At 41.8% G+C, this 13405-nt stretch overlaps 1 protein-coding gene across 4 annotated transcripts in view; it reads left to right on the forward strand.

The window, feature by feature from the left end:
- The window catches only part of COL4A5 (collagen type IV alpha 5 chain), a 78020-nt gene that overhangs the window by 48505 nt on the left and 16110 nt on the right, over window positions 1-13405 (forward strand). For all 4 annotated transcript variants that reach the window (XR_009968813.1, XM_062640165.1, XM_062640163.1 and 1 more), the window contains exons 27-38: window positions 51-155; window positions 747-844; window positions 1120-1270; window positions 1908-2021; window positions 5370-5537; window positions 6420-6509; window positions 7302-7451; window positions 8709-8807; window positions 9811-9900; window positions 10605-10744; window positions 11698-11824; window positions 13028-13108. Coding sequence is in view for 3 of the 4 variants with exons in the window: in XM_062640165.1 (XP_062496149.1) it covers window positions 51-155; window positions 747-844; window positions 1120-1270; window positions 1908-2021; window positions 5370-5537; window positions 6420-6509; window positions 7302-7451; window positions 8709-8807; window positions 9811-9900; window positions 10605-10744; window positions 11698-11824; window positions 13028-13108 (1413 nt within the window). In the remaining variant the exon portion in view is untranslated. The remainder of the gene's footprint in view (window positions 1-50; window positions 156-746; window positions 845-1119; window positions 1271-1907; window positions 2022-5369; window positions 5538-6419; window positions 6510-7301; window positions 7452-8708; window positions 8808-9810; window positions 9901-10604; window positions 10745-11697; window positions 11825-13027; window positions 13109-13405) is intronic.

A 13405-nucleotide genomic window follows, 5' to 3' on the forward strand; every position in this document is an offset into this window, starting at 1 on the left:
GCTTTTTATTCTGATTCTTGATAACTACATTGGTTTTCTTCTTTTTGCAGGAGATCCTGGTCAGCCAGGTCAGCGTGGCTTATCAGGCATCCCAGGTGCAAAAGGAGAGCCAGGTATTCCTGGCATTGGCCTTCCAGGTCCACCAGGCCCAAAAGGTATGTTTACACTCATGTTGCTGTACTGCTCTGGCTGGAAGAGGGAACACAGGGATGTGTCTCTTCACTTTTTCCTAGTGAGTTGATTTCTGGTTTTAGAATCCTTCAAAAACTGTTTGTCTTTGATTTACACATCCTTATAATAGTTTAAGAAATAGGAGGAAAAAGCCTGCTGAGCTCTTATTCCTCTGTTCACTGTACTGCTCCTTCACATTTACACTATTTAGTAAACCAAGGGCACAAAAGAAAATAGGTAAAACTTTGGTATATGATGAATGTCTGAGCTTGGGTCAATAAATGATCTCCAGATGCTGTCTCAAGGTGTTAATGGTTCTGATGTGAACTGTCTGTAATTCCTATTAGAGCACACAGCATGGGGAGTGCTCCCCTCTGTGAGGTGTCCCAGAGATCCTCTGTTTCAAAAACTGTAAACCCAAAAGTTGTTTCAGCCAAACATACCTCTCAAGTATGCTTGAGCAGAACCTCTTTTCAGCTATTGCTTTTCATGGGCCCTAAGCACTTCTGAAAGAGTTGTTCTAATGCTCTCTGATGTCCTCTCCTCTGCTGCCATAACCTCCATATCATACACAGGTTTCCCAGGGACTCCTGGCCCCCCTGGAGCTCCAGGAGCTCCAGGTCGCCCTGGTCTAGATGGACCTCCTGGACCACCTGGTTTCCCAGGACAGAAGGTTTGTGTTTGCTTCTGTCCTGTGTTTGCTTGTTTCATATAAAACTTCATTTTCTTAGAGGTTCTTCTGTGTCAGTAGGAGCTGGTGGGGGGAGGATTTCACCTCTTGTCAGGTTCTCATGGTGGGGAAGTCACATTCTCTACTAGAGGTTTGAGTGAGGGTAGTAAAAAAGAAATAGAACTCTAAAATGATGGGCATTTTTTCTTTGCTTTCAATGTTTTTAGGAGAGGCTAAACTTAGAAAACTCCTTTTTAAAAGATTTCTTTTTGTTACAGGGGGATCGTGGATTTGGGCTTCCAGGACCACCTGGACCCCCAGGACCACCAGGCACAAAAGGAGTTCAAGGACCTAAAGGTGATCCTGGCTTCCCAGGAAACCCTGGTCTCCCAGGACGGGCAGGTTTTGATGGAACTCCGGGGCCCAAAGGTATGGAGAGCTCTCCCCTTTCCTGTTCCCTGCTGAAGTTTAGAAAACATACATGTTCTGGGGGTCCTATGGCAGTCAAATACCAGCAGTGCTGACCTTAGAGCAATTACTACAGGGTCCATATTTCCAAGTCAGACATACCTGTGCAAATGAAGCTTGTGTTCTCAAAAGACAAGCAAGCAAGGGAGTAAATACCAGTCTGTGGGTCAGTATTTGAAAGTCTGTATTCTGAAGAACAGATCATGTTAATGTGGGGGTAACACTTTTTCAGTAGAATAATGGTCATTTAGATGTGCTGTGCTTCTACATGCAGAGGGTTAGCAGTTCATGAGTTCCTGTTGTTGGTTGTTGTCTGTATTCAACTGTGGAGCGTGCCTGGTTTGCTAGAGAGCATCTGTTGGGTTTGGTGGGGGTTACAATGCAATAACATGTCTCTGTGTAGCCTTGAAATGTAAACTGCATGCATTCCACACTGGCTTTCAGATATAGCCTCTGAAGTGTCTTTTTCCTGTGTCAGATCCATATTTGTTTGCATGCAAGGATGAGATTTCAAGTACAATATGCAGGCACTCTGTTTCTGCAAGCAAGCATTTCTGGACTGAGTTCACTATTTAACTAAAAAGGAGTATTCTTTTAGGTGACCCTGGACCAAGTGGACCACCAGGACTCCCAGGCCCACCAGGCATCCCCGGCATTGGTGGTCAAGGTCCACCTGGATCTCCAGGACCTCCAGGTCCTGTTGGTCCCCCAGGTAAAACTCACTTGAATTGTACCCTTATGTTATTTCTGTCGTACACCAAGCAGGTACACAGAACACTGACGGTCCCACTGAACAGATAGGCAAGGAAATATAAGAGACTTCAGCTTGGCTGTTTTGCCAGTCAAGTGGGCATAACCTGGTACATCTGTTTTTTCACTGAAATCAGAATTGGAATTACATTCAGGCCTGGCATTATGCACAACTTAGAGGTTTTAAGGATGAAAAAGCCCACTTTGGGAAGACTTGAAGCCTTGGCAGAAGCTCTAGAAAGTGCTATGCACAGACAGTGACAAAATCTCTGTGAAGGAGTTGATTGCAATACTCTTGAGGACAAGACAGAAGGGAGCACAATGTCAGTGCAGAGGTTTTGCGGTTACAGAAGAGGGGGAAAGCTGTCTTCAGCTGCCTGTGCTGTGCAGTCTCCTGTACAAGGCTACTTGTCCTCCCTCTGCTTATATGATAACTGCAAAATGAAGGAAGGAGCTCAGGTTTTCCTGAAGTGGCTAGATACCTGGGGACCTTTTTCCCGAATGGAAGCTGAACCACAATTTAACTTGATGTGGAAAGCAAGAAAGCATGAGTATTCCAAACTAGCTGGTTCATTGTTATGTAGAGGAGAAAATGTTCTCTGGGCAGTGACGTGATACTGCTTTAACAAAAGCCTGTCAGAAAGAGTTGTACACATTCATCTTGCCATAAGCACATCTGGAAAAGAGCTGTTACGGAAACCTCTAAGTTCTGGGGTTCCTGATTCCCTCACGCACTTTTTTCTTCAAAACCAGCAAGTTTTATGAGTCCTGGTAAGTTTAAAGTAGATTGACAAAGTAGAATCTAAGGATAGTGAGGATTAGAGTATGTCTCTGAAGGGAGCTTGTCTGTCTCTTGTCTAAAATACCGGGTGACTGATGAAGGTAACTTGTTCCATCTCTGTGTACAAAGGATACATGTACATGCATGCATATCATTCTATTCACAAGGTTTGCTCAGGGAAATTCCTTTTCCCCCGCATTCAGTGAATGGGCTTGCTGTGCACCAGCTCCTGATGTTACAGACTTGTGGCAGTCACCACAGTGGGAACCTTCTCTGTGGATTTAGCATGCCTGCTGCTGAACACTTCAAACCCCATGTGGTTCCCACCATGCCTGTATGACTGTTTATGCTGCATGTTTGTGAGCCATACTTTTTGAACGTGTTTGTATGCCAGCACCAGGATTGGCGTTGTTCACAATCACAATGCATGCAGAAAGATTCACGGCCAACTGTAAGGCCATGGGTCGCAAACTGGTTGATCAGATTCAGTTCTTGATGAACTGTGAGCTGAGATTCACCAAAGTGCTTAACATGCAGGTAGGCAAGCACTAGAGAAAGTAGGCCATGGAGTTTGAATTCTACTCACATATAGAAAGCGTAGGTCATGTTTAAGCATATTTTTTCACAAGTTTCCCAGTGAGGGAAAGGGAGGTGCATTCAGTGCACCAGCAAGCCTTGAATGTGTCTGGTATTAAGAGCTAGGGACAGAAGGGTCTGGACAAGGTGCACAGGAGTTCCCTAAGCAAGCAGGTGGGTCCTCTGCCTGGTTTACTGTGCTAACTCTACTGTCCTGAACCTATGGCTGCACTTGAGGCTGAGCTGAAACAGAAGGCTACACACGTGTGTGTTTGGCATGAAGGGATGGTTTGCATTGGTATGGGTTTGAATGTTTCATCCAATGCATGTTCTTTTGTCTTCCTGTAACATCCCTTCTGGTTTTAGTGAGATTTGTGATGGCTGATTTATCCCAAAATGCCAATCTTGACAAATGCACAATTATTACTAGAGTTGATTGGAAATGCTTGTGTTTTCACTGCTCTTGTCTGTAACGACTAATCACTGTGGCTACTAACAGCATAGTGGCTCTGGAATGTAGTGCACCACTAAAGGTCTTGCTTGAGAAGTCCTTGTTGCTTCCCTTGGCACTGCTGTTTCTGTTCTGTGCAGAAAGCCTGCATTCCCATCTTCCATCCCTTGTTTGTTTTACTAGGCTGTTTTGATCCTGATCCTTTGTGCAATGTGGAGTATCTGGGGCTCTGTTTTTCAGAGTTTTTGGAAAATTCTTGGAAGGATTTCCCTGTTCAGAATTTCCTTTCTCTGCGCCACCATTTCTTCAAATAGTTTGCAATAACTCAATGTTCTTCTTTTTTTTTTTTAAAGCAACAAAGTACTTCAGAACTGATTGTGTTGTCTGTATTGCTCTATAATTATGGTATGGTTGCCTTTTTGAGAACTAGAAATTCAATTAGAATTCCATTTTTTGTAAGAAACAGTTCAGAAAAAGCTTGTTCCCAGTTTGAAGAGAACACTGGACAAGGAGAGAGGGAAGAGAATTCTATTTTTTAAATATACCATGAAATATCTCACTGAGTTTCTTGTTTCTGCATACAATGGTGGCTGCACTTTGACAATACCTCCAGCTTCCCTTGCAGTCTGGTTTCTCTTGACTGCGCTAGTGTTGTTCTTTGTACTTAGATCTGTTTTTAGTAACTTCAGTGTAGATTTTTTTTCTTTGTTCTAACTGTATGTGCTTTATTTTGTTTCCTAACTTAACGACTGTTACAACTCCTTACTGCTACCTGTCTCAACTTCCTGATGAGCTCTAACTCGTTGGCTTTTGAACCCCAGGTTCCCCAGGTACTGTGGTCTCTTTACCAAAGCCTTTTCTTAACTTCTGATTTAAGAATAATCCTTTTTTGTCAGCTACATTTCCAGAATGAGCATCTTCACTGGTACAGTGCCCTGGAGGGAAACAAGCTGTCTGCTTGCTGCAGCAATGCCTCAAGCTCAGTACCGTTAGCGTTAAACCATCTTAAGCATATTTTGACAGTTCACGTATTTCATTCAGGGCAATGTAATGCAACGCAGATTTTGCCATCCTTCAAAAATACACAGCTGTCGTTAACTTAGAATGTAACAAAATGGAATCATTGATGGAAGTATAATTGTAAGAGTCTCAGTACTGAGTGATAAAGTACAAACCAGCTTAATCGATCTTGGCTTTTTGATTTATTAATCAGACTTAACAGGTTGACAAAGTGAGTTGTTGTTCTGCTTTTGAAACTTTTTTAATTGCATTTGCTATATCTTGGTAAAATGTGAGCAATACTTTCTTTTCAGGAGAACATGGCCTTTTAATACCTGCAGGCATTAAAAATTAAATGGCTTTAGAAGAGGGGTTTCATCAATGTTAGGAAAGGACCCCAGATAAAATTTAGCTATTCCTACAGTACTTGTCCAGAGACACACACAGATCTCAGCTTTGCCTTACCTTGTGCTAAAAGGTTGTGTCTTAACAACACTGTCTAGGGTTGCAGGGCGTTCCAGGGGAGAAAGGGGATCCAGGTCCTCCTGGCTTCGACGTTCCTGGTCCTCCAGGTGACCGAGGAACCCCAGGATATCCAGGACCCCCTGGTCTCCCAGGGCCTCAGGGTTCACCTGGACCACCTGGCCGGGATGGAATACCTGGATTTCCAGGTAAGTTCGTGTTTACCTATGGACAAAGACCAAACTGTAGTTACAGGTAGATGCTCTTTATCCTTGGGCATGCCAGTTTAATGAGCTTTGATGTTTATCCTACCCATTTAAAGTTGGATACATGTAACTGTTACATCTCATACTTTAAAAGAGTGTAGCAGAATTTGTTGCATTAAAATCCTTGTAAAATCCACTCCTCCCTGTAACTTGGTTCAAATGTTTTCTACGTTATTTTGTTTCATAATTGTCAGTTGTGACTTTGATCATCGTCACTGTGATGCTTTCCTAATTTATAGTGTGATTTTTTTTTTTTTTTTTCCTAGTCACTGATACAGTTTGGAAATAGAATTTGTTTAAATGAAGTGGTTGCAAATACTAACAATTGGATTCAACATGGTTTAAATACTAACTCCTTTACTCTGTGTGTTAGGTAGTCTTGCTTCACCCTCTGGAAGAGAAATATCAAAAGTGAATTTTGCAAATCTTTGTCTATGGACAGAGGGGGCAATACAAAAGACTCTGCAAGCAGTGCACACCTGATTGACTTTCTGGCTTTCAACAATTCAAGTTTGCTTTCAAACAAGTATTTAGGTTTCAAAGCAGGGAACTCAACTTACCAGTGGTATGAATACGCTTCCTGCCATAAAGAACAGCACACTGCAAATTTTCTTCCCAGGACTTAACTGTGGAAAATATCCCACAATTTTCAAGCATCATTTTATCCAACTTAGATCTATACAAGAACTGAATGCTTGTGATTCCCTTAAAACAGGCCTTATATCATGTGCTGGTTAATAAATACCCTAGAGATGCAGGGAATTAAAAGTTAGGTACTGATATGTGCTTTTGTTCCGAATGACAATGGTGATTCAATGCATTTAGGTGCCAAAGGGGAGATGGGCGTCATGGGAGCCCCTGGGCCTCCAGGGCCTCCAGGAACTCCTGGAAGAAATGGCCTGCCTGGCTTGAAAGGTAATGCTTGTTTTATCTGCCCCTGAAGGGAATGCAGACTGCTGTTTTCCATGTCCTGTGTGGAAAGGGGCTTTGTGATACTAGCATTTAGATCTTCATTACTAGGATCTGCCTAGATTATCTTCTTTTGCCAGTGCTGATACTCAGAATTGCTTTGCAGTTCTAAGCCATAGCATTCTGTCACTCTTTTTTTAGTTGATGTCATGAAATGTTAGGTAATTTAAAACATTACCTTTACATTGATGGCATTAAAGTAGGGCAAGATTTCTGAAGCCTGTTGTAAAGTCTGCTTTAAGCAATAGAAAGAAGAAAATCAGTAGCTTTGGATTATGGAGTCATCCAGAATGAGCTCTGTAAGTATTGCAGAGGAACTGTTCGATCTACATTTTCCCAACTTGCTTGTTGAGATTAATTTTGAAAGAGTTTGGTAGAAATAAAAGCCACTCACTCCCCAGAACAAGGAGGCAGTGCATCCAAAGCTGCTATTGCTGTTGCAACTCCTTTGTGCTGGTGGCACAGTGTGGTGGAGCTCTCCTGGTGTGGGTCATATAGACAACTGCTTCTTCTGAGCTGGGCTGGCCAGATACAGACAGCCCCATGCAGTCCACTCACTCGGCTTTGTTCCAAGGCTTAAGATGCTCTGGTGACCCTTGAATAAACTGACTGATCATTTAGTGAATCCCAACTGCATTAATAAGTCCTGAACTCCCAGTGTAAGAAAAACCATTACAAATGTAGTAGCCTACCTCAAGGACTGTATTTTTTTTCCCTTTTGTTGTCTACCTGCTGTAGGCAATAGTGGATTACCTGGTCCACCAGGGCCTCCTGGACCAGTAGGACAGAAAGGCATCAAAGGCGAAGCAGGCCTGCCAGGTCCACCTGGAAAAGTTGATCCAAAACAGCTAGGAGCAAAAGGAGAAAAAGGCGAGCCAGGTGTTCCAGGTACAGAACTTTGCATGTGGGTCTGGGGAGGTGGTTTGCCTCTACACATAACAGTGACCTGTAACTGAATCCATTACAGTTCATTCTTTCTTACAGGAAACTTAGATTCAGAATATAGAGGTGACTTAAGGTTCTTATTTGGGGCACTTTAAGTGGTTCTATGACCAAGTTACTCTGTGCATTAGCTTGCAATGTCTTGCTCATTAACTGTTGCTTTTATTTGGCATATAGCAATACTGTAATAGTACGAACGTGCTTTCAGCAGGATTGCAACTCAGTCTTCTAGGTGCTATTCCTAAGCATGATGAGACTGTTGTCATGGCTGCTGTGCCAGCTGCATTCCTGCTGTCTCAAAGTCCCTTGGGCTTTTGCCTTGTAAGATGGAACTGCACAGGTCATCTGCTCATCCATCACCTTCAGATTCTACCTTTGGGTATCTCTGTAATCTTACCCTCACCTGAGCTAAATGTCATCTCTCTGTGTGTTTCTACTTGGGAAGCTGGCAGCCTGGAAGGTTCCCTTGGTTCACTCCAGTCTGTTTCTCCCTCACTTGCTGGCTTCCCTCTCATCCCTCATCAAGGGTTCTGATGTCTCCTTTGATCTCTGATTTAGTCTTGAGAAGAGTAAAAATATTCTACCCTAGAGAGCAGAGGTTGCCTTTATCTAATGTTGGCCCAGCCCTTATTGTGCTAATTTATCTTTTGTATTAATTTCTGGGGAACCTATGCTGGATACTAAAACACTTTTCTTCTCCCCCCCCCCCCAGTTAAGTAAGCACTGTAGAGGGTAGATTTAACTCTATCAGCAGAGCAGCACAAAATTATTGTCTGGGACAATAACCACACAGAATATGTCAAACTCTGCAAAAATACTTGCATTACTTTTTGTATCAGTTCCGAAGTGCTAATTGTGTGGCAATGGCATTAAATGTGTGCAAATAATCTGGATGAATATAGAGCTTAGCATGGGGTGTGCTCACCCAGAAACAGTTGCTTCTGAATGGAGTATATTTGCATTAGTCATAAAGTTTCTTTTTCCTCTACTTACTTATATTATTCTTGTTCTGTAGTGATTTTAAACTTTCCAGAAGCAATATTATGTATTCCATGACACTTTTCTTTGCCAAACTAGGGGGAATTATATTTACTGAAGAAAAATCCCTATGTGGATTTTTATTCACCTATAGCTACATCTCTTAAAGTAAAAGAAAACATGCAGTAATAGTAATAATAATAAAATGTATCTTTGTCCTTTGAGGTATTCCTGGTTTATCAGGACAGAAAGGTTATCAAGGTCTCCCGGGTGACCCAGGCCCACCAGGACTTAGTGGCCCTCCGGGTGTGCCAGGATTGCCAGGTGAGTAAACAGGGCCTCAGATGGACAGTTTGATGTGTAAACATTTGCATGTGTTTTTATCACATGGGATTGGGATGTTAATCCAGGTGTATCTAAGCAAAGCCTAGGGATTTACACTTAAATCCACAGTATAGTTTTGGGACATTTAAGTTCATCATCCAAACAGCATCCTTTGAGCTCTTTGCTTCTGAAAGACCCAAGAGCAGTTTTAAGCTGATCCCACTGAAGATTAGGAATGCTTTTAGGATGACTGGAAAAGCGCTTGCTGCTTGAGCAACCAACATGACTGCAGAATCTGCCAATACGACTTGTCTGTCTCTCTTGTTTATTTCTTATATTGTTAGTCCTTGTACTCATACTTTGCTAATGGCCAAATGAATGTACTGCAAGGTCTGGCTGGGTGTCACAATTTAGCTCTAAAGAACTGCAAGGATCAAGAAAACTAATTCTCTTTTGCACTACTTCTTCCTACAGCTATAACAATTTACCTGAAACCTTGAATCTTTATTCACTATGTCTAATGTAGGTCTTGCTCTAAATGTCTTGTTGGGCTTGGGGAATTTTATTAACCTTCCAGGGCTCAAACTAGTTTGAGCATTGTAGGTCACATATAATTCTGTGACAGAAGCTATGAATACCTGTTGTAGATGAGAAGGAGATAATGTGTTCATTCTGCAGAACAACTCAGGAGAGACCAAGTCACACCAGTATTAAATTGTTTCAGATGGTTACTAAATCCTGGATTGAGGTTTGACCTATTTCATTCAACTAATCTTCAAAACAAGAAGTTGCCCCAGTCAACTCTTGGCTCAGAACAAACTAAAGACGTTTGATATTTCACTGCAAATGGGGTGGAAAAGCATGTCAGAGCAGCATGAGGCCTAAAGAAACTCCAAATCCATTGCCTTTGTAATTGCATGACAAGCATATTCATATAAGAACTCATGAATATCGGAAACATTTAATTATTGCCATCAGTTGACTAAACCCACAACTTTCCTAGGCATCAAAGGAGACACGGGGCTTCCTGGGCCACCAGGACCAGCAGGACCTCCGGGGTTAAAAGGTGCCATGGGAGAGATGGGCCTGCCAGGTTAGTTTCTGTGCTTGTTTTACTTCGTTTTGGCTAGTGTTTTTCTTTTACATAGCACAAAGATGGATCTGCTGTGTGCAGTATCTAAGATATTTAAAGGGTATGCAGATGAGGAATACATAAAGCCCTACATACATATTTGTTGAAACCGTGCTTAAGAAGTAGGAAATGCCCATTAAAACAGAAAATACAAATGATGAATATATTGTAAATACATATTATTTTAAAGCGCTTACGGATGTCGAAACAGAATGATCTACATTTTGTAACTTCCATATTTCTTTGGTTTCCCAGATCATATTCTGTAAAAGTTAAGAAAAAAGATCATTCTATAAACCCCCTTTTAGACATCAGGCACAAGCAAAAGGGGAAGGAGGAAATGAAGGCTGTTATTTAGAAAGATTGCTGGAACAAAAATTCCAGCTTCTGAGGATTCTAGCATTAAATTGTGCCTTGATATGACAGAGATTTGTGTGAATGAACAATAAAAAAGAAGGCTTACAAATGTCATGTTAAAAGCCATGAAAGATCTGTAGATCATTGTCTTAGTTTCTTTTTAAAACTAAAGCCACGCTAGGTATTCAAGCCAGCCAGTCCATTTGTTCGTCCTTTCTACTTCAGTTGCTGTCATTTGAGTGATTTCTCTAAACCACTGCAGAAGTTTTCTTTATATTTATAAAACTTGTATTTTCTCTTCTGGACAGGTCCCCCAGGGGTTAAAGGCAGCCAAGGAATAGCAGGACGTCCAGGGCAGCCTGGGCCTGCAGGATTTCCTGGATTGAAAGGGGACAAAGGGGACCCTGGTATTTCAGGCATTGGTATTCCTGGTCTTCCTGGACCAAAGGTACATTTACAAAGTTCTTCAATAGAAAATTCCATGAGGAAATTACATTCTGTGTTGATTGGTTGTTGGTTGGGGATTTTTTATCACCTCTAACTAGGCATATATTACGTATAGCTATAAATATGTGTATAAATACATTAGTAACAAGCAGGGTTGACTGTGGTTTGTTCTTTGCAGATGGGAGCAAATAGTTGTAATTTTAAAGGTGAAAGTATTTCTATATCATTTAATCTGGTTAAAGGAGAAGATTTACCACACCTTTCAAGTTGGGCTCAGTTAGTGGCCCAGTCCACACTGTGGACTGTGACACCCTCTGACATATTGGGATTGGGTAGGGATTTATACAGTCAATATCATTGTTCCCATGTCTAATTATATAGTTAAGTGTAAAAAAAAAAATGAAGACTGTATGCATATGAGAGTAAATTACCAGTTCTATATCAGGGATTCTGCTGCTAAAATAGTCTGTATAAAACACTTGCACTAACGTTTACCTGTATCATTCTTTCTGTCACCCACAAGGAAGTGACAAAGACCTACAGGCAATTCAGCAGCCTTCACTGGTGCTTTACAATTGATGTGGAGCAGCAATTAATTCAGCAGAAACATTGCATGATTAAAGCACTGCAGATTTCTGTTTGAATTCTGCATTGTCATGGGGTAAAAATCTCCCATCTCTTCTGCAAGAAAAGAGAATGCTTTTTTCTTTATCGTAATTTCTTCAATGTTCTGGGGAAAGCTATGACACTACACAAAATCATGGGGCAAAGCTGTTAAAATCTTTACAATTGCTATTTCCAATGAATTTTCTGTGAGATGGTTTACGTTGACTGGATGTAAGAAGCGTACACAATACAGTGGTGCCTTTTCATGATGGTAAGACTGGGAGCATACAAGAAGGGCTTACCCGTCTTACAAAGACTGGGTTCTTACTTCTGCTTCATGTTTTCTAGGGTGATCTTGGTTTGCCTGGATACCCAGGTAGTCCAGGCAGTAAAGGTATAGCTGGAAGTCCTGGTTTGCCTGGATTTCCAGGCAGCCCAGGTGCAAAAGGAGAACCAGGCCTTCCTGGATTCCCAGGTAATTCTGAGCAGGATCTTCTTCCTTTCCCTCTTGCTTATATCGGTATATACATCTGAACACAGCGGGTGATTGGAGCAGCTTCTGTCAAAGTTCCTAGCAATCTGCTGCAAAGCTTCGTGCTGTTGGAATTGTCTCTGCAGGTGTAAGTCTGTGAATGCACCCCTGGAGTGCCTGCTCTGAGGGGATGTGGCAGTTGTGCTAGCTGATGCTGCCCACGCACAGCAGTCAGACTCTCACCTCCTCTGACCCACACAATAGCTATGTTTGGCTTCATGCTTTTTCCTCATGAATCAATAAAGAAGTGTCATCAGGAAAACTGGGCATTTTAATAGCATTCATTGCCAAAAAATATGTTCTAAGGAGAAATCTCTTTCTGAAACATAATGAAATTAAGTTTTGCATTCCTCTCTAGGAAAATATTAATAGAGATTGTTTATGGGTGTATGTCAATTCTTTCAGTCTCAGTTTAAAGAAACAAGGTTTTTACCTATGCTGCATTTGCAGCAGTAAAGGCTGTTCTGCTAGCATGCTTGAGCTACTTTAATGTATGAAGTTGGGGAATTTATAACAGTGTAGTCATGGCAGCAGGAAGCTTAGAACAGAACAAAACCTGGCCACAAACTGACATTTTTTACCCTCTGCTTCATGTCATGCCTGAAAGATTGTGAACAGTCGAAGTGGTGTACTGAGACACTACTTTGGTCAGGTTCAGATGCTGTTCAGAACAGACATACTGCAATGGATCAGTTGCTGTTCCTACCTCCCACTCAGTTCGTGCTGCAGGGGTGAGAATCTGGTGTAAATTCCAACTAAGACCATTTTTATTAAGATTCTTTTTGGGGAAAAGACAACTGGGGAAGGACTATCCAACAACAGTTCATAATGCTTTCACTTGTCAAGCAGAAGAATGGGTATTTCCTAGCAGACTCACTGTGTCCTTAGCCGTGGGCACTCGCAGTTGAGAAGACAGTCTTGAGAGTAGCAGAATGGACAGTTGTGCTCCTGTGTTCTGTTTCGGTGTGTTCTTTGCTTTATAATCCATCTCCTTAATCAACTGTAAATCTGCAAAATGAACACAAACACAGTATCCTGATACATTTGGCTCCTTTGTTACTCAGGACATCTCAGATGGTAGCATTTTGAGATCGGCTGAAAAGCCAGTTTCGTGCCTAATTTGATTGAAATGCCCATACTTCACAGGAACGCCAGGAATTCCAGGACCAAAAGGTATTGAGGGGCCTCCAGGTAATCCTGGCCTGCCTGGACCACCTGGACCAGTAGGTGAGCATGAACAGTGCAGCAAAGGTCATCTGCTTCTGTGAAAAACACATGAAGCCATCTCCTTTCTTCTTATCTTTTATAACACCTGTATGTATATGGATACTCAGACACCATTGCACACAGTTCACTGAAAACCAAAAGAAAGCAGTTTTAACTCCCTCTTGATGACTTGTATCTGCTGTGATAGTGAAATCATTAGCTATTGAAACAAGAAGTTAACTGTTCCACTATTTACCAGCTTACTCCAGTGGTCTAACCTGCTTTTATAGGAGCAAAATTCTAACTGCTCCTAAAGGG

The sequence above is a fragment of the Pezoporus occidentalis genome, unplaced genomic scaffold (assembly GCF_034315485.1).
Source record: "Pezoporus occidentalis ecotype Australia unplaced genomic scaffold, CSIRO_AGI_Poc_V1 ctg63, whole genome shotgun sequence".
Lineage (NCBI taxonomy): Eukaryota > Metazoa > Chordata > Aves > Psittaciformes > Psittacidae > Pezoporus > Pezoporus occidentalis.